Below are 21,450 nucleotides of genomic sequence, written 5' to 3'. Positions count from 1 at the left end.
GTGCCTGTCGCCTGGCTGTGTCCTGCACCCTGTCACCCGGTGCCTGTCACCCAGTGCCTGTCGCCTGGCTGTGTCCTGCACCCTGTCACCCGGTGCCTGTCACCCAGTGCCTGTCACCTGGCTGCGTCCTGCACCCTGTCACCCGGTGCCCGTCACCCAGTGCCTGTCACCTGGCTGTGTCCTGCACCCCGTCACCCGGTGCCCGTCACCCAGTTGTGTCCCGCACCCCATCACCCGGTGCCCATCACCCGGCCGTGTCCCGGTGTCGGTCACGCCGCCCTGTCCCGCACCCGCTGCCGGTGACCCCGCCGGGGGGGCGGGGAAGGGGTGGGCGGCCCTGCCGGGACGGCCGGGTCCCCGCGGCGCGGGCGGGGCGCGGCGCCGCCCCGGGCCAGAGGCGGCGGTGAGGGGCGGCGCGGGCCGGGCCATGGGGCGCGGCGCGGCGCTGGCGCTGCTGGCGGCCGCCTACGCGGGGCTGCTGCTGCTGGGCGCCGTGGGGCTGCGGGTGCTGGAGCGGCCCCGCCGCCCCCCCGGCTCCCCGGCGCCGCCGAACGCCTCCGACTGGGACCTGGCCTCCTCCTTCCTCTTCGCCACCACCCTGCTCACCACCGTGGGTAAGGCCGGGCCCCGGGCGAACCGGGACCCCCGTGACAACCGGGACCCACCCCGAGAACCGGGAGCCCCGTGCAAATGGGGACCCCCCTGGGCACCGGGAGCCCCATGTGCACCGGGACCCCTCGTGAGAACCGGGACCCCTGTGACAACCAGGACCCCCATGTGCACCGGGAGCCCTTGTGCGAACCGGGACCCCCGTGAGAACTGGGACCCCCATGTGCACTGGGAGCCCTTGTGCAAACCGAGACCCCCGTGCAAACCGGGACCCCCGTGAGAACCAGGACCCCCATGTGCACCGGGACCCCTTGTGCGAACCGGGACCCTCCATGCAAACTGGGGCCACTGTGCTCGCTGGGACCCCCATGTGCACCAGGACCCCTCGTGCAAACTGGGAGCCCTGTCAGAACCGGCACCACTGTCTGCACCAGGACCCCCCGTGAGAAGTGGGACCCCCATGCAAACTGGGACCTCTGTGCAAACACGGACCCCTGTGCGCACCGGGACCCCCCCCCCCCCACGCGAATTGGGATTCCTGTGCGACCCAGGGTCTCTCAGTGCAAACCAGGACCCCCCTGCAAACAGGGTCCCCGCAGCCCCCAGCCCACCGTGCACCCCGGGGCCAGCTGTGTGCACCGGGCGTCCTGGGACCCTCCGTGCGCCCTGGGAACCACCGAGCACCCTGGGAACCCCCAGGAAGGTCCCTGTTCCCCAGGACCCCTCCGTGCATCCAGGGACCCCCAAGGGGGGCAAGCCCTTGCTGGGGGGGTGGCTGCGAGCAGGGTGGGTATTTAGCGAGGGCCCCTCCGAGCACCCAAACGCCTTTCGCCCCGAGGGGCCACTCGGCTGCTCGCTCGCTTCCTCCCACAGGAAATCCTGTGCGCGGGGCTGCCCGCGGCGGGCGGCCGGTCGGCAGCGGGGCCCTGCCGGGGGGGGTCCCTGCAGCCAGCCGGGCCCCCAGGCCCCTTTCCTAGCAGGGGCTGCGCACCAGCGGGGCAAACTCTGCCTCGGGGCCGGGTCGGGGGCTCGGCGGCGCCTGGGGCCTCCTTGGGTCAACAGGAACAGAGCAAAGAGCAGCCAGGGGTGGTGGGGCCGGGGCGACCCGCAGGGTTCCTTTCAGAGCCGCAGCCACATCCCGTCGCTCCGGCTGGCCCGGAGCCACGCAGGCACGTGGGGATGGAGCGGGTGCTGCGGCCAGCCCGGGGTCTGCGTCGCCCCACGCGCCGCGGACGCCTGGGCCCCTGCTGGCGCCCCGGCGACCCCCTGGCCTCCCCGCAGGCTACGGCTACATGGCCCCGCTCTCGGACGGGGGCAAGGTGTTCTGCATCGTCTACGCGGCGCTGGGCGTCCCCTTCACCATGCTGGTGCTGACGGCGGCGGCGCAGCGGCTCATGGGCCCCGTCACCGAGCGGCCCCTGCGGTACCTGCAGGCGCGGGGCGGCTTCTCGCGCCGCGGGGCCGCCCGGGCCCACTTGGCCCTGCTGCTGGCGGTGGTGCTGGCGCTGTTCCTGCTGCTGCCCGCCGCCGCCTTCTGCGCCCTGGAGGCCTCCTGGAGCTACCTGGACGCCGTCTACTTCTGCTTCATCTCCCTGGCCACCATCGGCCTCGGCGACTTCGTGCCGGGCGAGCAGCCCGGCCAGCGACTGCGGGGGCTCTACAAGGTCGCTGTCGCTGGTGAGCAGCACCTGGGGCGCGGGAACGGGGCGCGGGAACGGGGCAGGGGGGCCGGATGCTTGGGCCCGGGGCGCGCGGTGCCGGCGTGTGCTGACGCTCTCTCCTCCCGCCGCGGCAGCCTACCTGCTCCTGGGGCTGACGGCCGTGCTGCTGCTGGCGCAGACCTTGCAGCGCGTCGCCGAGCTGCACGGCCTCCCCGCCGCGCTGCCGCCGCTGGCCGAGCCCCCCGAGGAAGCCGCGCGGATCCTGGGCAGTGAGGCGCCCGCGCCGGAGCCCCGCGCCGAGGAGCAGCCGCCCACCGCCACCCGCCGCGGCTACGCCTCCATCAACCGATAGCGTCGCAGGCGCCGGTCCTCCCTGCCCGCGCGGCGGGGTGGGAGACGGCACCGACGCCGGTGGGGGCCAAATCCTGCATCCCGTGGCAGGCCGGCCACTGGGCAGCTTGTCCAGGACGCAGGAGAGGGAACGCAGGAGGGACTGTGGGAATAAACGTTAGCCAGAGCAGGAAGGTTTCCCACGCTCGTGCCGGTGCCGGCAGCACCCTCGGGGTGGGGAAACGGGGGCGTCCGGGGAAGCTGGGTGCGATCCGAGCTCCCGGCACGCGCTGCAGCCTGCGGAGGAGCTCAGGGCACTCGCAGAGCAGCAGGACATGGTGGTGCCGGGGCTGCTGCAGCTGCACCAGGGTTGGGACCCCCCAGGACCCCCCCCCCAGCACAGCCCCAAGCCGCAGCGTCGTTTTATAGAAAACCTTTATTCTGTGCAAGCGGGGCGGCGGGGGCTTCGGGCGGCGGGGAGGCCCCCGGCCCCAGGGTGCTCTCCGTGGCCCCGCTGGGGGCAGGACGGGCCCCCTCCCCGGCCGGCGAGCGGAGAGCCGGGGGGTCCCGGTGCCCCCCACGGCGTGTCTGTACATCCAGCCCCGCTCCTATATACACACAATAAATACAGGCCCGGGCGGGTGGGCGGGGGGGGGCCGGGGCGGCGGGCGCCCTCAGGCCCGGGGGCGCGCGGGCACGCAGCGGTGCGGCGGCTCCGCCAGGACGTAGCCGCGGGGGCAGAGGCAGCGGAAGGAGCCCTCGGTGTTGAGGCAGCGCCCGTGGAGACAGAGCGTGGGCGAGCTGGCGGCCTCGGCGCACTCGTTGACGTCTGCGGGGCAGAGCGAGGGTCGCGGCGGCGCGGGGACGGGGAGGGGGCTTGGTGTGCACGGTGCACGGTGCCCAGTGCATGGCCCTGTGCATGCACACGGGCGCAGGGGCTGCAGGCTTGCGGCAGGGCATGTGGGAGCTGCATGCAAGCGGCTTTGCAAGGGACGTGCCGCCGCAGGGACGCACAGAGGGTTGGGGGTCCCGTGGTGACAGTACGGCGCGGGAATTGTGTGTGCAGGGGTGGCCGGGCCAGTAGCACAGGGGGACGGGGGGGCTGCTGTGCACGGGGCAACGTGCCCACGACTGTGAGCACGAGAGGGGGGTCGGCATGCCGGGGGGGCTGCGTGCAAGGGGAAGGGTCTGCATGCAGGGGGGCTGCAGGGCTGCCTGCACGGGGATGAGTGCACGGGGCTGCGCACGCGGGACAGGATCTGCGCGCACGGGAGGGGATCTGCATGCACAGCGGGGAGCGCGCCGAGGCCGCGTGCCCGCGCCGGGGCTCTCACCAACACAGGCCAGCCGGGCCGTGTCCAGCCGGTAGCCCTGGTCACAGTCGCAGGTGTAGCCCTCGGGCACGCGAACGCAGCGCCCGTTCTCGCAGCCGTTGAGCACGCCGCACTCCTCCGCCTGCAGCCCCTCAAACTGCTCGTAGCGGTCTGGAAAAGGGGGTTACGAGGAGGGACCTCGTCTCCGCCGCGCGCCCAGCGCCTGGCACCCGGCGCCCAGCGCCCGCGCCGCCCCAGCTGCACTCACCATCCTCGCTGGCGCGGCCGGGGCGCTCGGGGAAGGTGCCGGTGTCGCGGGGCTGGTAGGGCCAGGGGGGGCCCGGCTGGGGGTCCTCGGGCTCGTAGCGGGGGCCGCTGGGGGGGCTGCGCGGGCGGTAGGAGCGGGGGGCGCCGGGGCGGCGGTAGGGCCCGCGGGGCTCCTCGAAGTCCTCGAAGTCGGCGGCCTCGTAGCGGGGGGGGCCGTAGAGGGAGCCCCCCCGGGGGTCGTAGCCCCCCGCGGCCCCCAGCCCGTAGGGGTCGTAGTCGGGGCGCAGCCCCGGGGGGGGCGCGCGCGGCGCCGTCCCCGCGAAGACCTCGGGGCCGTAGGGCAGCCCGTAGGGCGGCGCGAACTCGGGGCCGTACTCGTAGGACGAGCCCAGGCCCGGGCGCGCGGGGCCGTAGCTGGGGGGGCGCAGCACGTTGCAGAGGAACTCGAAGTCATCTGCGGGGGGGGGGGGGGGGGGAAGAGAGGCTGGCTGGGGACCCCAGGCTGCGAGGACGCAAGGGCCCCCACTGCCAGGGGGTCCCCGCATTGCCCAGGGGGTCAACGGGGGGTGCAAAGGGTCCCCCCGTCGCACAGGGGGCTGCAGCAGTGCAAAGGGTCCCCATTGCCCAGTGGCTGCGGGGATGCAAAGGGGTCCCTGCACTGTCCAGCAGCTGCAGGGATGCTGGGGGTCCCTGAATTGCCTGGGGGGGGTCCGTGGAGATGTGGGGGGGGTCCCTGCATTGCCTGGAGGCTGCAGGGATGCAAAGGGATCCCCATGTCACGCAGGGGGCTGCAGGGATGCAAAGGGTCCCCATTGACGAGAGTCTGCAGGGATGCTGGGGGGTCCCTGCATTGCCCAGGGGTCCGCAGGGATGCAAGGTGTCCCCACCGCCCAGGGGATGCGGGGGGTCCCCACACTGCCCAGGGCTCCGCAGGGCTGCATGGCGCGAGCGTGGCTGGCAGCGCCGGTGCCAGCGCCGGAGGGGGGAGGCCGCGGGGCCGCACCTGAGTCGCGGGCCGGGCAGAGGGCGCAGTCCATGCCCCAGGCCTCGCCGTAGAGGCAGCAGCACTCGGTGTAGGTGACCTGCCGGTCGAGCCGGGGCCGCCCGCACACCAGGTCGGGACCCACCTCCTGCCAGCACACGGCCTGGTTGGCGTCTGCGGAGAGAGAGGCACCGTCGGGCACTGGCAGCAGCCGCTGCCACGGCTCGGCCCCAGGCGCTGTGCTGTGCTGTGCCGCGCTGCACAGCATCGTGCCAGGCCGTGCTGTGCCACATCGTGCTGCACCGTGCCACACCATGCTGCACCACACTGTGCCATGCTGCACCGCGCTGCACCGTGCCACACCATGCTGCACTGCACCGTGCCGCGCTGCACCGTGCCACACCATGCTGCACCACACCGTGCCATGCTGCACCGCGTGTGTGCACACCACGGGAGCCCGGACCCTCACCCAGTGCCTGGCTGTCGTTGCTGACGCAGCGTCGCTGGGAGCCGTCCAGCACCAGCGGGGGGTCGCAGGAGCAGTAGTAGGAGCCGATGGTGTTGGTGCAGCGGCCCCCGATGCAGGGCTCGGCCTCCTCGTCCAGGCACTCGTCGTTATCTGCGCCGGCAGCCGTGGGCTCAGGGGCAGCCGCGGGGGCAGGGGCAGGGGCAGGGGGGCAGGGCAGGGGCAGGGGGGGGGTCGGGGCGCCTTGGCTCACCGATGCACTGCAGATGCTCCTGCTCGTAGTAGTAGCCGCTGGGGCAGTAGCAGCTGAAGCCGGCGGCGGCGTTGACGCACATCCCTCCCTTGCAGAGCTGCGGCCCGAAGACTGTGCACTCGTCCACGTCTGCGGGTGCACGGGGCGGTCAGGGGGCCCTGGTGACCGGGGGGTCCCGGCATCCTGCCCCCCCCCCCCCCCCGGCGGGTGACGCTCACCTGCAGGCAAACCCTGGGGACCGGAGGAGGTTTGTCCCATCCCGTGGGGGCAGATGGCGTGATATTCCCCTGGGCGGAGAGACGGGTCAGCACTGCTGCGGCCCCCTCCGTGCTGGGACCTCGCTGGCGGCCGGCACGATGCCAGCCGTGCCCGGCGCTGCATGCATCATCCTCTGCCCATGCACACCCCCCCCCCCCCATGCGCCTCATCCCGGCCCTGTGCACCTTGTCCCGGCCCCCTGCACCCCATCCCCTGCCCGTGCAAACATCCCCTGCCCATGCACTCCATCAATGCACCTCGTCCCACTCCATGCACCCTCTCCTCTTCCCCATGCACGCCATCCCCGTCCCCCTGCACCCCATCCCCTGCCCATGCACCTCGACAAGCAAGCCAGGGCCACGGGAGCAAGTCTGCGCCGAGGGACAGGACCCCCCACCCGGGCAGCCGGGCCACGGGGGGGCTGCGGGGCCGTACCTGTGCCGGGGGCCGGGCAGGGCTGCGCAGGGCACCGGCGGCCCCAGCTCCAGCCCACGCTGCAGCAGCACTGCTGCTGGGTGACGTTGGCGGCCAGCACCCCGCACGCCTTGCTGAAGCAGGCGGCGGCGCCGGCACGGGGCTGCGCCGGCGGCCGGGGCGCCGCGGTGGCGGGCACCACTGCGGCCATGCCGGCACCGGGGCCGGGACCGGCACCGTGAGCCGGGTGGCCAGCGCCGGGCGGCCGGATGCAGCGTCCCGTCATGGGGTCGAACTCGTCCCGGCTGTCGGGGCAGAGGCAGAGGAAGGAGCCCTCGACGTTCTCGCAGAGCTCGGCGCCGCAGACGCCCGCCAGCGTCTCGCACTCGTTCACATCTGGGGGGACGGCGGGACGCGGGGTGTCGGGGCGCAGCTGGCGCCCGGCCCCCTGGCATCCCGGCCCCCCGGTGCCCTACCCTGGCAGTGGCGGCCGTCGTGGGCGGTCTCGTAGCCCTGGTCGCAGACGCACTGGAAGGAGCCGGGCAGGTTGTGGCACACGGCGTGGTCCCCGCACAGCGTCCCGTTGGCGCACTCATCCACATCTGCAAGGGCCGCGGCACCGCTGGCGTCGGCTCCCACGGGCACCTGCCCGCAACCTCGGCATGGCCCCCCCGTGCTCCATGGCATCCCTGCCCCTCTGCACCCCCCGGCATGGTGCACCTGCATCCCCGAGCACGAACCAGCTGCAACCCATAGCACGGTCCCTCTGCACCCTATGGCATGGTCCCCCTGCCCCTCTGCACCCCCCGGCCCCCGTGCCCCCTGGCACAGCCCCCTGGCTCCATCCCGGTGCCTGGCACCCACCGACGCAGTCCCCACCGGCACCGGCCCGGTATCCCGGCTGGCAGTCGGTGACGCAGCGATAGGAGCCGGGCAGGTTCTCGCAGCGCTGGGCCCCGCAGGCGGCCCCGTACTCCCGGCACTCGTCCACGTCTGCGGCAGAGGAGACGCCCCAGGCCCGGCCGGGGCACGGGCAGGCTGGGCAGACCCGGGCACCCACGGCCCCCGAGCAGCCCATCCTGCTCCCCACGCCTGTCCCAGTCCCTGTGCCCACCCTGGTCCCGGTCCCCATCCCGGTCCCCATGCCTATCCCAGTCCCTGTCCTGGTCCCTGAGTCCATCCTGGTCCCCATCCTGATCCCCACGCCTATCCCGGTCCCCATGCCCCTCCAGGTCCTGGTCCCTGTTCCTATGCCCATGCTGGTCCCCATGTCCCTTCCAGTCCCTGTCCTGGTCCCTGAGCCCATCCTGGTCCCCATCCCCATGAATATCCTGGTCCCTGTACCCATCCCGGTCCTGGTCCTGGTGCCTGTCCTGCTCCCCATGCCCATCCTGGTCCCCATCCCGATCCTGCTCCCTGTCCTGGTGCCCATGCCCTCATCCCAGTCCCTCTGCCCACCCCAGTCCTGGTCCCTATGCCCATCCTGGTCCCCGTCCCGATCCCGCTCCCCGTCCTGGTGCCCATGCCCCCATCCCAGTCCCTCTACCCGTCCCAGTCCTGGTCCCTATGCCCATCCTGGTCCCCATGCCTCTTCAGGTCCCGGTCCTGGTCCCGGTCCCGCTCCCATCCCAGCGGCCGCGCCGCCCCGCACTCACCGACGCAGTCCCCGCTGGCGCTGGCCCGGTATCCTGGCTGGCAGTCGGTGACGCAGCGGTAGGAGCCGGGGATGTTCTCGCAGCGCTGGGCCCCGCACAGCACGGTGCCGTACTCCCGGCACTCGTCCACGTCTGCGGGACACGGCAGCCTCGCAGATGGCCCGGGCAGCCCCGGCCGCGGGGGCACCGGCCCCTCCCCGGCCCCGCCGCGTGGCAGGGCAGCCCCAGCCCCTCACCCTGGCACAGGGCCTTGTCGGCGTCGGTGCGGAAACCCGCGGGGCAGTAGCAGTCGAAGGAGCCGTCGGTGTTGGCGCAGCGGCCCCCCTCGCAGACCCCCCCGCGCTGGCACTCGTCCACGTCTGCAAGAGACGTGGGGTTAAATGGGGGGGGGGGCGAAAGGGACCCCACGTCTGCACCAGCCTCCATCCTCACCCCCCATCCTTGTTTCATCCCCATCCCTCATCTTCATCCCCATCCCTTCTTATTCTGATCTCCATCCCTCATCCTCATTCCCCATCCCATCCCCACTCCTCATCCTCATCCCCATCGCTCATCCTCATCCTCATCCTCCCCAGCGGCCGCCAGCCTGCAGACAGCCCCAGCCCCGGCAGCACCGCGACTGTGGGACGGTGCCGCCGGGGCCCGGACGCCTGGGCCCTGGGCAGGGGGACACACGCACCGGTGCAGGCGGTGCCGTCGGCGGTGGTGCTGTAGCCCTGGGCGCAGAGGCAGCTGTAGGAGCCCTCGGTGTTGAGGCACTCGCCGTGGGGGAAGCAGAAGTCGCCCTCCAGGCACTCGTTGACGTCTGCGGGCGCAGGAGGCCGTCAGGGTGGGTGGCGGCGCGGGGGCTCCCGGGGGCCGCCCCGCTCACCTGCGCAGGGCCCGCCGGCCCCGCCGGCCCGGTACCCGCGCCGGCACTCGCAGCCGAAGGAGCCGTCCGTGTTGCTGCAGCGGCCGTGGGGGCCGCAGGGCGAGCCCACCGCGCACTCGTCCACGTCTGCGGGGCAGAGGGTTAGGGGGGCCGGGGGCCGGGGGCCGCGAGCCGCAGGGGCCGCCCTACCTGCGCAGCGCCCGTCGCGGAGCTGGTAGCCCTCGCGGCACGGCCGGCACTGGAAGGAGCCCGGCGTGTTCACGCACTCCTGGCCCGGGCAGGCCAGGTGGTTCTCGCACTCGTCGATGTCTGCACGGCACAGTGGGGTGAACCGCGGCACGGCCGGCCCGCGGCGTGCAACGCGACCGGTGCGCAGCACGGCCAGCCCACGGCGGTGTGCCACACAACCAGCGTGCAGCATGGCCAGTCCGCAGCGTGCAATGCGACCGGTGCGCCGCATGGCCAGCCCACGGCGGTGTGCAACACAACCAGCGTGCAGCATGGCCAGTCCGCAGCATGCAACGTGATCGGTGTGCAGCATGGCCAGCCCATGGAGGTGTGCAACACAACCAGCGTGCGGCACGGCCAGCCCGCAGCATGCAACGTGATCGGTGTGCAGCATGGCCAGCCCACGGCGGTGTGCAACACAACCAGTGTGCCGCATGGCCAGTCTGCGGCGTGCAACGTGATCGGTGTGCAGCATGGCCAGCCCATGGAGGTGTGCAACACAACCAGCGTGCAGCATGGCCAGCCCACGGCGGTGTGCAATGCGATCGGCGCGTGGCATGGCCAGCCCACAGCGGTGTGCAACGTGATCAGTGCGCGGCACGGCCAGCCTGCAGCGGCTTGCAACACAACTGGCGTGCGGCACAGCCGGCCTGCAGCATGCAACATGATCGGCGTGCGGCACGGCCAGCCCGTGGCGGCGTGCAACGCGATCAGTGCACAACATGGCCAGCCTACAGCGTGCAATGCAATCCATGCATAGCACAGCCAGCCTGCAGCGTGCAACGTGATCGTTGCGTGGCCTGACCAGCCCATGGCATGTAATGTGATCGGTGCGTGGCCAGCCACGGCGTGCAACACAGTCAGTGCACGGCACAGCCAGCTTGCCACGTGCAACACGACCAGTGCGTGGCACGGCCAGCCCACAGCACAGAGCACAGGCAACCCACGGCATGGCCACTGCCCCGCACGCCCCCAGCCCCGGCTCACCCTCACACTGGGTCTTCTGCGCGTTCACCTGGAAGCCAGCCGGGCAGGAGCAGCTGTAGCTGCCGGGCAAGTTCTCGCAGCGCCCGTAGGCACAGGGCCGGGGGCTCTGCTGACACTCGTCCACGTCTGTGGGCAGAAAGCGAACGGCACCAGGGAGAAGGGCCTTGTCCCCGGGGCACGGAGCACACATGGGCACTTGTGCATGCACGGACATGTGGACACGCACACACACACGTGCATACCCATGCAGCGATGCATGCATGTCCACAGACACCCATGTATGCACACGCATCAATGCACGTGTGTCCATAGATGCCCACGCACGCATGCACCCTGCCCACGGACATGCGCGCTGCCACCCCCGCTGCCCCCAGCGCCCATGCGTGGGGCCCCGTCCCCTCTTACCGACGCACTGGGTGCCGTCAGGGCTGGGCTGGTAGCCGCGGGGGCAGGTACAGCGGTAGCTGCCGGGTGCGTTCTCGCAGCGCCCAGGTGCACAGGGCCGGGGGCTCTGCTGGCACTCGTCCACATCTGCGGGCAGAGAGCGAATGGCACCGGGGAGAAGGGCCTTGTCCCCGGGGCACGGAGCACACACGGGCATTGTGCATGCACGGACACGCAGACACGCACAGACACACGTGCCTTCAGACACCTGCCTGTGCACAGACACCCACTGCGGATGTTTGCGTGTGCACAGACACCCGTGCATGCCCATGCAGCCACACGTGCATGCCCACGGACACCCGTGCATGCACACACACTGATGCACGTATGCCCATAGACGCCCGTGCATGCACACACACCAATGCATGTGTGTTCACAGATGCCCACGCACGCATGCATCCTGCCCACGGCACGCGTGCTGCCACCCCGCTGCCCCCAGCGCCCGTGCGCGGGGCCCCGTCCCCTCTTACCGATGCACTGGGTGCCGTCAGGGCCGGCCTGGTAGCCGCGGGGGCAGGCACAGCGGTAGCTGCCGGGCGCGTTCTCGCAGCGCCCAGGTGCACAGGGCCGGGGGCTCTGCTGGCACTCATCCACGTCTGTGGGCAGAGAGCGAATGGCACCGGGGAGAAGGGCCTTGTCCCCGGGGCACGGAGCACACACAGGCATTGTGCATGCACGGACACGCAGACACGCACAGACACACGTGCCTTCAGACACCTGCCTGTGCACAGACACCCACACCCACTGCGGATGTTTGCATGTGCACAGACACCCGTGCATGCCCATGCAGCCACACGTGCATGCCCATGGACACTCGTGCATGCACACACACTGATGCACGTATGCCCATGGACACCCGTGCACGCACACACACCACTGCATGTGTGTTCACAGATGCCCACGCACGCATGCACCCTGCCCACGGCACGCGCGCTGCCACCCCGCTGCCCCCAGCGCCCGTGCGCGGGGCCCCGTCCCCTCTTACCGACGCACTGGGTGCCGTCGGGGCCGGCCTGGTAGCCGCGGGGGCAGGCACAGCGGTAGCTGCCGGGCGTGTTCTCGCAGCGCCCAGGTGCGCAGGGACGGGGGCTCTGGGCGCACTCGTCGATGTCTGTGGCAGAGGGGCTCCGTGACCGCCCTGCCCCGCTCCCCCCGCAGCCCCCCCCGGCCCCGGCCCCCTCCCGTGGCACCTGCGCAGCCGGTGCCTGGGGGGCCGAGCTGGTAGCCGGCAGGGCAGACGCAGCGGTAGGAGCCGGGGGTGTTCTCGCAGCGGCCGCCGGCGCAGGGCTGCTGGGTGCATTCGTCAACATCTGCACAGACACGGGGAGATTCAGCCCCCAGCGGTTCCCCCACCCCCCCCAGCCCCGGAGCCCCCCGGCCCCACGCGCCCGGGCAGGCCGGGCCCAGCCCCCCCGGCCCCCGCTGACCCTGGCAGTCAGTGCCGGCCGCGTCGGCGCGGTACCCGGGGGCGCAGGCACAGTGGTAGCTCCCCACCGAGTTCTCGCAGCGGCCATTGGTGCAGGGACGGGGGCTCCGACGGCACTCGTCCACATCTGGGGCACAGACAGACGAGTGCGTGGACAGATGGACGGGTGCACGGACAGACGAGTGCGTGGACAGACGGATGGGTGCATGGACAGATGGATAGACAGGTGCATAGACAGATGGGTGCAAAGGAGAGAGGGACAGGTGCAGACAGACAGATGGACAAGGGCCCCGGTCCCTTCTGCTCCAGGGACCTGGGTGCGCAGACGGACGCGTGCACCCATGAGGCAGGGACCCCGGCCCCTTGCCGGCTCCCCTCCCCTTCCCCAGCCCCTGCCTGCTCCTGCGCCCCCTCCCCAGCCCTGGCAGCCCTCACCGATGCAGTGGGTGCCCTGGGTGCTCAGCCAGAAGCCGGGGTGGCAGAGGCAGGTGTAGCCACCCTGGCGGGGGACGCAGCGCCCCGGGCCGCAGATCTGGGGGTTTCGCTCGCACACGGTGCCGCCGGGCGCTGCAAACAGAGGGCAACGGGGAGGCGTGCGCATGTGCACGACGGCGCGTGGGTGCAGTGGTGCACGGGTGCCCCCTCGCATGTGTGCAGCGGCGTGTACCCGCAACCTCACATGCATGCAACCGCACACGTGCAATGGTGCGTGCATGCAACCTTGCACGGGTGCAGCTGCACACACACGTGCAACCGCGCATGAGAGGGAGGAAACAATCCACTTCGGGTGCAACCTTGCAGCCCCCTGTCCTCGTCCCTGTCCCCGTCCCTGTCCCCGTCCTACCTGGGACTGGCACCTCGCGGGGGGCCAGCGTGGGGACGGGCCGAGCGGGCGCCGGGGTGGGCCGAGGGACGACAAAGACCTCGGGGACAGGTGGGGGCCGCGTGGGGGGCAGCCGGCCGGGACGCCGCTCCTCCGGCCCCGGCGGGGGTCCGCGCCAGCGGGCTGTGGGCAAGAGGAGCGGGGTGAGGGCAGCCCTGGGGGGGGGGGGCAAGGGGGGTGGCGGGGGGGGGATGCTCACGGGTGGCCGGTGGAGCCGCAGTGGGGCCGCGGGGGCGGCCGACGGGGACGCGGGGCAGGTCGTGGCCCAGGTAGCGGGTGTTGTAGCGCAGGTCGGAGGCCGAGTAGTGGTAGCCGGGTCCCGCCGGGCAGATCTCCTTGAAGCCCTCTGCAGCCAGGAGAGGCAGCGTTGGGGACGGGGAGGGGGATGGGGACGGGGACGCCCTCCCTGGCCGCTCTGCACGACGTGAGCCCCGGAAAGAGCCCAGGCGTCCCGGCTCTGCTCCCCCCTTGCAGCCCAACGCCGGACCCAGTCCCCTCCCCAAAACCGTGCGAGAGACCAGGCGTCCTGGCTCCCAACCCTCCATCCAACCCGGCGCCCGGGTCCCTCAACCCCTTAAGGGCGGATCCAGGCGTCCGGGCAGCATCGCAGCCGGGCGGGGGGTCTCACCGGAGCCGAAGGGGGGGCAGCGCTCGCAGCCGTGCCCCCAGGCCTTGCCCACGCGGCTGCAGCAGCAGATCTGCTTGGTGATGTTGCGCAGGGTGGGCAGGGCGCAGTGCCCGTCCCGCAGCACGCGGTAGCAGGGGCCCTTGGCCTCCGAGATCACCTGGTGCGCTGGGGGCGGCCGGGCAGACACGGGCACGGCGTGAGCCCCTGGCATCCGCCTCGGGTCCCCGGGGCACCGAGGGGCGCGCGGAGCGGTGCTCGGGGGATGCTGCTCCCCTGCCTGTCCAGCCTCATGCCTGTCCCCATGCCCGTCCCCATGCCTATCCCCATGCCCATCCCTATCCCTGTCCCCGTCCCCATGCCCGTCCCTGTGCCCATCTCCACCTCCATCCCCATGCCCAAGTCCATCCCCATCCCCATGGCCATGCCCGTCGCCATCCCCGTGCCCACGGTCATGCCCATCCCTATGCCTGTCGCCATGCCCGTCCCTGTGCCCATCTCCACCTCCATCCCCATGCCCAAGTCCATCCCCATGGCCATGCCCGTCGCCATCCCCGTGCCCATGGCCATGCCCATCCCTATGCCTGTCCCCATGCCCGTCCCTGTGCCCATCTCCACCTCCATCCCCATGCCCAAGTCCATCCCCATGGCCATGCCCGTCGCCATCCCCGTGCCCATGGCCATGCCCATCCCTATGCCTGTCCCCATGCCCGTCCCTGTGCCCATCTCCATCTCCATCCCCATGCCCAAGTCCATCCCCATCCCCATGGCCATGCCTGTCGCCATCCCCCTGCCCATGGCCATGCCCATCCCTATGCCTGTCGCCATGCCCGTCCCTGTGCCCATCTCCACCTCCATCCCCATGCCCAAGTCCATCCCCATCCCCATGGCCATGCCCGTCGCCATCCCCGTGCCCATGGCCATGCCCATCCCTATGCCTGTCCACATGCCCGTCCCTGTGCCCATCTCCATCTCCATCCCCATGCCCAAGTCCATCCCCATCCCCATGGCCATGCCCGTCGCCATCCCCGTGCCCATGGCCATGCCCATCCCTATGCCTGTCCACATGCCCGTCCCTGTGCCTGTCCCCGTGGCCGTGGCGGGCGCTCACAGATGCAGCTGCTGCGGGACGAGTCAAGGATGTAGCCCGAGTGGCAGAGGCAGGCGAAGCTCCCCCGCGTGTTGGTGCACAGCCCGTTCTGGCAGAAGCCCCCATCCTGGCACTCATCCACGTCTGCGGGCGCACAGGGCCGTCAGGGCGGCCGGACCCCCCGGCACCACGGGCACACAGCGGGGGGCTCTGGCTGGCCCCCGCCCTGCGTCCCCTCCCGGCGCCCACTCACCCACGCAGGAGCCGTTGGAGCGCTGGAAGCCCTTGGGGCACGGGGCGTCCTGCTGCCCCTGCGCCGGCAGGTTGGCTGGTGTGGGGAGAGCAGCAATCAGGGCAGGAGCCTCCCCGTGTGCCCCGGCAGCCGCCGGGACCCCCAGCCCGCCGCCCGCCACCCCCCGGGGTCCCCGTGGCTGCAAACGCCCCCCCCTTCCCAGCGCCGTCCTCACCTGTCTCCGCGTCGCAGGGCTGGCACTCGTGGACGCCCCAGGCCACGCCGGCCCCACGGCAGCAGATCTCCTGGGTCCGCAGGCCCGGCAGGGGCAAGCTGCACTGCACGACGGGGAGACGGCATGGGTCAGAGGGGGGAGAGCCCCGAAACCCCCCTCTGTCCCGTGCGTGGACCAGGGGGGACACAAGGAGGTTGCACCGAGGGGGGGATGCGGGAGGCTGAACCGAGGGGCAGCCGCATCGTGCGCCTCCCCAGCACCCGCGCACCCTCCCGCGTGTCCTGGCACCCCACCGCATCCTTGCACACACGCTGCTCGCTGCCGCGTCCGTCCCCTTGCGTGCGGGCCGGCGTGCGGCTCCCGGGCAGGGTTACCTCTCCATCACGGAGCTGCCGGAAGCAGTATCCGTAGCCGGCGCTCTCGCCGTAGCCGGGCACGCGGGGGCTGCTCTGGGCCAGGACGCTGTAGAGGGCCGAGCGGGGGCCCGGCAGGGCGTTGGGGGCCGCGGCCTCCTCCTCCTCCTCCTCGGCGCGGGGGCCGCGGACCCGTTCCACCTGGTGGATGGTGACGGAGGCCTCGGGCGGGTGCTGCACGTGGACGCTCACCATGGACAGGGCGCCTGGGGGAGCGAGGCTGGTGGGGAGCGGGCGCCGACAGCCTGGATGCGTTCCCCAGACCCCCCCGGCCCTGCTGGGCCCCCCAGAGCCCCCCCAGGCCCCCTATAGCCCCTCAGTACCCCCCCAGACCCCCAGTACCCCATAGCCTCCCAGTAGCCCCTTTCAGCCCACCAGTGCTCCCATAGCCCTCACTGCCCCCCAGTGTCCCCTTCCAGCCCCCCAGTGACCCCACAGCCCCCCCCAGGACCCCCTTCCAGCCCCCCAGCCCCCCCTTCCAGCCCCCCGGCCCCCCGGGAGGGCGTCTCACCATCCCGCTCCTCCCGGTGGTTGGCCAGCGGCAGGGTGTACACGGATTTGGTGAGGGACTGGGGCTGGGGCCCCGCCGGGGGGGGCCCCGCGCGCTGCGTGCGGTTGGCGGGGATGTGGCAGAACTTGCCGGTGAAGTCGGGGGGGCAGAGGCAGGCGTCCCGCTGGGTGCAGACCCCCCCGTTGCGGCACATCAGCGGGCAGAGGACTGCAAGGCAGAGCGGCGCTGGGAGGGCAGCGGGGCCCGGACCCCCGCGGGACAGGCTTCCCGGGCGGGGGGGCCGGGAGGCGGCTCGCTGCGCCCCCCCCCCCCCCCCCCCCCCGCGGGCCGCGGCCCCTCGCCCCGCGATGCCGCGGCAGCAGCAGCTGAGAGCAGCTGGGAAGGGGGCGGGCGGCGGCCCGAGGGGGCGGGCGGCGGGGAGGGACGCCCGGACGCCTGGGTCCTCTCCCAGCCCCAGCACCCCGCGGCGGAGGGCACGGACCTTCCGCGAAGGGCTTTGCAAGGCGGGGGGGGGGGGGCTGCAAACCCGATCCCCCCCCCCCCCACCGGGGCCCGGCCCGACGGGCGGCCCCGGCTGCGGGGAGCGGGGGTGGCACGTCCGGGGTGGCCCCGGCCGCCCGGAAAGGCTCGTTTCCTGCCCGCTCGGCCCGGCGGGGCCCGGACCTCCCCCCCCCGGAGCCGGGCCCCCCCCCGGGGCGGCGGCGCTGGGGGCCGGGCTCGGCTCAGCCCGCGGCGCACCGCGGGGAGACGCGAGGCGCAAGGGGCCCCGGCGTCCCGGCCGGCAGAGCCCAGGCGTCCGAGCAGGTGGCTCGGCTCCAGCGCCTGCGAGTCGCAGCGCGGAGCTTGGGGCCCTTGTTTATTTTCCGAATTCCCGGCGTTCGCCCCCGGAGGAAGCCTGGGCGGGCCCCGCCGCGGAGGTGGGAGCGGAGGGGGTGCGCGCTCCGCCGGGGCGATGAGCTCATGCGGCGGCGTGGGTGGGACGCGGCCCCCCGGGAGCGGCCCCACCTTCCCGGTGCCTCCCGGCGAGGGGCGGCTGCTCCCGAGCGCTGCCCCCCCCCCGGCGTCCCGGCGGCACCCCGCGAGCCCCCGGGGGCCGGAGCGGGGGGGGGGGGAGCCCGGGTGCCTCGGTTCCCCCCCCGCCGGGTCTGGGTGCGGAGCGGGTCCCGGACGCCTGGGTTCCCCTCGGGAGGGAGCCGCAGGCGCAGGTGGGGGCGGCCCCCCCCCCCCCCCCGGACGGGACCTGCCGCGACCCCAGAGCTGGACCTGGCCCCGGGGGGGGGGGGTCCGGGTGCACCAGCACTTGCAGGTGTTTGGGCACGGCACGGGGCGAGCCGGCCTGCGGGACCCACCCCCTCCAGGGGTGCCCTGGGATGCCCCTCACCGGGGCGCCAGGGCTGGGGGAGCCCCGCAGGACCCCAGCAGGCGCCCGGGGCCGCCTCGCACCTCGGCGCGGGTGGAGCCAGGCTGGCACCGGGGCAGGTGTGCGGGAGCCGTGCGGCCCCGGTGTCCCCTGAGCCCTGTGCACCCCCGGGCTGCTGGAGCCCCCCCCCCATGCACCCCCGAGTCCTGTGCACCCCGGAGCCCCCCATGCAACCCCGGCGTGCCGGAGCTGGGTGTTCCTGGTGTGCCGGACCCCTGCGTGCCCCGGAGTCCGCTGCAGTCCCCCGTGCAGCCCCAGCGTGCCGGAGGCCCCCCGCGCATCCCAGAATCCCCTGGAGTGCTGGAGCTGGGCACCCCGGAGCCCCGCATCCCCCGCGCGCCCTCAGCGAGCTGGTGCCCCCCAGGCACCCTGGAGTCCCCTGGCATGCCGAAGTCCCCTCTTGCACCCCTGGCGTGCCGGAACTGGGCGTCCCGGAGCACCTCATCCCCCGTGCACTCCCGGCAGCCAGAGCCCCCCCGTACCCCCCCCCACCGTGTGCCCCGCATCCCCCGTGCACCCTCGGCGTGCCGGAACCGGGCACCGCGGAGCCCCGCATCCCTCGTGCACCCTCGGTGCCCCGGAGCCCCCGGTGCACCGGAGCCGCCGATGCACCCCGGTGCGCCGGAGCCCCCGGTGCACGCGCACCCCGCGCCCCCCCGGCCCCCCCGGCTCCGCCGCGGCCCGGCACTCACAGAGGCGGAAGCCGGCGCGGCCGGCGCGGTCGCCGCTCTCCAGGGCCGTGGCGTTGCCCCGCTCGCAGTGGTTGGCGCAGCGGCGCCCGGCGCAGCGGAGCTGGCAGACGGCGGGCGTGAAGAGCACGCGGAGCCGCTCGGCGGCGGCGGCGGCGGGGCCGGGGGCGCCGGGGGGGCCCGGCAGCAGCGCCAGGGCGGCGGCGAGCAGCAGCGCGGGGGCCATGCCCGGCGGCTCCGCTCGGCTCCGCGCGCCCCGCGGCTCTGGGACGCGGCTCCGCGCCGCGCCGGGCCCCGCGCCAACAACAACGTGTGGCGGGGCCGCGGCCGCCGCGCCTGGGGCTGGGGCTCCCGCCGCGCCGCACCGCGCTGCACCGCGCCGCCCCCGGGCCGCTTCGCAACCGAACCGCTTCGCAACCGAACGGCGCCGCCGACACCCGGCCCGGCCCGGTTCGGAACCGAACGGCGCCGCCGACCCCCGGCCCGGCCCGGCCCGGCCCCGCTGACCCCCGCCTCGGGCAGCACCTCGCCGCGGGCACGGCCCCGCCGGCACCTCGGACGGGGGGGGGGGCTCGGGGCTCTCAGGTGCGGACACCGGATGGGGACCTCGGACGGGACACAGCCCGGCTGGGAGCTCAGAGGAGGACGCGGCCCCACATGGGGACCTCAGCCAGGACACGGCCCGGATGGCACCTCCAACAAGGATGCGGCCCCACACAGAGACCTCAGACAGGGGCACGGGACCCTCGGGCAGGGAGCTTGCCGGGGACACGGCCCAGACGGGACCTCGGGCGGGACCTCGCTGCGGACACAGGGCTCTTGGATGGGGACATGGGGTGGGGAAGCTCACTGGGGACATGGCCCAGACAGGACCCTTGGATAGGGACACCAGAGAGGGACCTTGCCAGGGACATGGCCCGGATGGGACACGGTCCGGATGGGACACCAGGACTCTCAGACAGGTACACAAGACAGGGAGCTTGCTGGGAACATGGCCCAGACAGAACTTTGGGATATGGACCCTGGACAGGGCCTCGCTGGGGACAAGACCCAGACAGGGACCCCAGGCAGGACCTTGCTGGGGACGTGGGACTCTCAGACGAGGACCTTGCCAGACACACTGCCCTGGACGGGACCTCACCGGGGACACGGCCCCACACAGCGACCCTGGACAGGGACCTTCCTGAGGACACAGGACTCCTGGACAGGGATCTCACTGGGGATATGGCCCAAGACTAGGACACCTGGACAGGGACCTCTCCAGGGACATGGTCCCCAGACAGGGAACCAGGGGACCTCACCGGGGACATAGGTCTCTTGGACAGGAACCTTGATGGCGATACGGCCCCCAGACAAGGACTTTACTGGGGACACAGCACCCCCCAAAAAGGGACCTCACTGGGGACAAGTGTCCCGCTAGATGGGAGTCTCTCTGGGGACACGGCACCTCAGAACAGGGATCTTGATGGGGACAAGTGTCCCCCTAGACAGGAGTCTCGCTGGGGACACGGCACCTCAGGACAGGGACCCCCGAACAGGAAACTCACCGAGGACAAAGGTCCCCCCAGATGGTGACCTTGCCCCCGGACAAGTCGCAGCACAGACCTCACTGGGGACACGACACCGCCAGTCCTCAGCAGCACCCGACACAGATCACCCCGGGGAGCAGGGTCCCCCCAGATACAGACCTCCCCGAGGCCCCCAGACCTCGCTGGGGACCAAGACCCCGGCAGCCACCGGCACAGACCTCACTGGGGACACAGCATCCCGGATGGGGACCTCGCTAGGGACGCGGGACGCCCAGACAGGAGACGGACAGACAGACAGGCCGGGCCCCGGGCACCCCCCCGCATCCTGGGGCTGCACGAACAGCCGCTGACGTCACCCCCCCCCCAGCAGCCAGGACGCCTGGGTCCGCTCCCAGTGCGGGGAGCACCGGAGGGTGCAGTGGCTGGAGCGGGAGAGCGGCCGGGAGCCAGGACGCCGGGGCTCCTCCGCGGGGTCCCGCCAAGGGGGCCGGGCCTGGGGGGTCTCCTTGCAGAGCCGCAGCCACCTGGCCCGGACTGAGGGGGGGCCCTGGGCCCCCGCCACCATGAACCCCAACACGCACCTTCCGGAGAGGCCGCAGAACCAACAGCCACGAGGCCACGGTGATGGGCACTGGGCCACTCAGGCAGGGGAAGCTGCTGGGGACCCCCTTCCTGCCCCCCCTGCCAGACTGCAGTGGGCAAGGAGGGAGGTTTGGGGGGGGGCAGCCTGCCCGGCCCCCCTCCAGGGCCCCCAGCCCCCCGCGGTTGCCTCCCCCCCAGCCGGGGGCTGACGTCAGCTGGAAAATCCTTGTCAGCCTCCGCTGAGAGGAGCCGGCTGGGAGCCCCCGGCCGCAGCCCCCCACCCCTGCCTGCCCCCCCCGGGGTCCCCCTGTGCTCCAGCTGTGTCCGCCACCGCAGCCCCCTTCCCGGGGTCCCAGCCCCCCTGGACGGGGGTGTGCAGACCCCCCCTTACCGGGCGTGCGGGGCTGGTGCTGGCCACGGGGCGGGCGCGCCGTGGGGCTCTGCGCCCGGGGGGGTCCCCGTCCCCGTCTCCCGTGGCTCTCCAGGTGCCTGGCCAGCAGAGAGCTCATCTTGTCGGCAGGGCGCACGCGGCGGCGCAGCACTGACCGCAGCTCCGAGAGCCTGGGAGGGGCCGGGGGGGGGGTCACCACTCTGGACCCCCCCCCAATCCCGCATCCCCCTGCCCTGCCGCGGAGGGCCCAGGCGTCCGGGCTCCCACCCCAGCCCCCCATTTCTCCCAGCCCGGGGAGGGACCCGCGGGGGGGGGGTTAGATGGAGCCCCCCCCAGCTGCCCCGCACCCGGAGGGGCCCCCGCTTCGCCCGCGCCCCACGCGCCCCACTCACGTCAGCGGCTGCCAGCGCAGCGAGGCGGGGGGCCGCGGGGTGGCCGGGGTGGGGGGCGGCCCCGTGGGGGGCGGCTCCCCGTGGCCCCCCGGGGCAGCTCTCTCGCAGCGGGGGCCGGCGGGGCCCGGGCGGCAGCGGCAGTGGGGGGGCGCCCGGCACGGCCCCCCGCCCCGGCACAGCGGGGCGCAGACAGCTGCGGGGGGACGGGTGAGGGGCTGAGACCCCCCGGCCAGCCCCACGTCCCCCCCATGCCTTAGCAGAGACCCCCATACCCCGTAGGAGTTCCATGGAGAA

The 21,450-nt window shown here is 73.2% G+C and overlaps 2 protein-coding genes across 5 annotated transcripts; one reads left to right on the top strand and one right to left on the bottom strand.

The window, feature by feature from the left end:
* Window positions 1–420: 420 nt before the first annotated feature.
* On the top strand, window positions 421–2,790 carry LOC136994974 (potassium channel subfamily K member 6-like). The gene is made up of 3 exons (XM_067314437.1): window positions 421–614; window positions 1,891–2,286; window positions 2,405–2,790. Exons 1-3 carry the CDS (start codon window positions 428–430, stop codon window positions 2,620–2,622), a joined length of 801 nt encoding a protein of 266 aa, XP_067170538.1. The 5' UTR covers window positions 421–427; the 3' UTR covers window positions 2,623–2,790.
* A 228-nt stretch (window positions 2,791–3,018) lies between these two features.
* LTBP4 (latent transforming growth factor beta binding protein 4) lies at window positions 3,019–21,204 on the bottom strand. 4 transcript variants are annotated; one of them, XM_067314430.1, is made up of 32 exons: window positions 21,157–21,204; window positions 20,765–20,934; window positions 16,154–16,360; window positions 15,604–15,848; window positions 15,230–15,332; window positions 15,016–15,090; window positions 14,784–14,906; window positions 13,676–13,840; window positions 13,247–13,393; window positions 13,009–13,170; window positions 12,600–12,731; window positions 12,166–12,291; window positions 11,929–12,048; window positions 11,724–11,849; window positions 11,209–11,334; window positions 10,700–10,825; window positions 10,295–10,420; window positions 9,269–9,388; window positions 9,080–9,205; window positions 8,888–9,013; window positions 8,445–8,567; window positions 8,209–8,340; window positions 7,418–7,546; window positions 7,030–7,155; window positions 6,575–6,949; window positions 6,100–6,168; window positions 5,882–6,010; window positions 5,632–5,781; window positions 5,184–5,336; window positions 4,182–4,634; window positions 3,935–4,084; window positions 3,019–3,429 (listed from the first exon to the last, which is right to left on the bottom strand). In XM_067314430.1, the coding sequence occupies exons 2-32, from the start codon at window positions 20,880–20,882 to the stop codon at window positions 3,275–3,277; spliced, it is 4,743 nt and encodes a 1,580-aa protein (XP_067170531.1). In that variant the 5' UTR covers window positions 20,883–20,934; window positions 21,157–21,204; the 3' UTR covers window positions 3,019–3,274. The 4 variants fall into 4 exon arrangements, with proteins under 4 accessions (XP_067170531.1, XP_067170533.1, XP_067170532.1 ...); XM_067314432.1 differs by lacking the exon at window positions 9,080–9,205; XM_067314431.1 differs by lacking the exon at window positions 12,166–12,291.
* Window positions 21,205–21,450: the final 246 nt, after the last annotated feature.

Source organism: Apteryx mantelli, chromosome 35 (genome assembly GCF_036417845.1).
Source record: "Apteryx mantelli isolate bAptMan1 chromosome 35, bAptMan1.hap1, whole genome shotgun sequence".
Classification (NCBI taxonomy): Eukaryota; Metazoa; Chordata; class Aves; order Apterygiformes; family Apterygidae; genus Apteryx; species Apteryx mantelli.
This window is presented reverse-complemented; position numbering and strand designations above follow the sequence as displayed.

Bases quoted from the DNA above. Each gene is read 5' to 3' on its own strand.
- LTBP4 (XM_067314430.1), bottom strand. From the start codon at position 20,882: ATGAGCTCTCTGCTGGCCAGGCACCTGGAGAGCCACGGGAGACGGGGA. The intron at 16,361-20,764 runs GTAAGGGGGGGT...TCTGCCTTGCAG, and splicing joins GCACCAGCCCCGCACGCCCG to TCCTCTGCCCGCTGATGTGC. The intron at 11,335-11,723 runs GTAAGAGGGGAC...CTCTGCCCACAG, and splicing joins CGACGGCACCCAGTGCGTCG to ACGTGGATGAGTGCCAGCAG.
- LOC136994974 (XM_067314437.1), top strand. From the start codon at position 428: ATGGGGCGCGGCGCGGCGCTGGCGCTGCTGGCGGCCGCCTACGCGGGG. The intron at 615-1,890 runs GTAAGGCCGGGC...GCCTCCCCGCAG, and splicing joins CACCCTGCTCACCACCGTGG to GCTACGGCTACATGGCCCCG. The intron at 2,287-2,404 runs GTGAGCAGCACC...CCGCCGCGGCAG, and splicing joins CTACAAGGTCGCTGTCGCTG to CCTACCTGCTCCTGGGGCTG.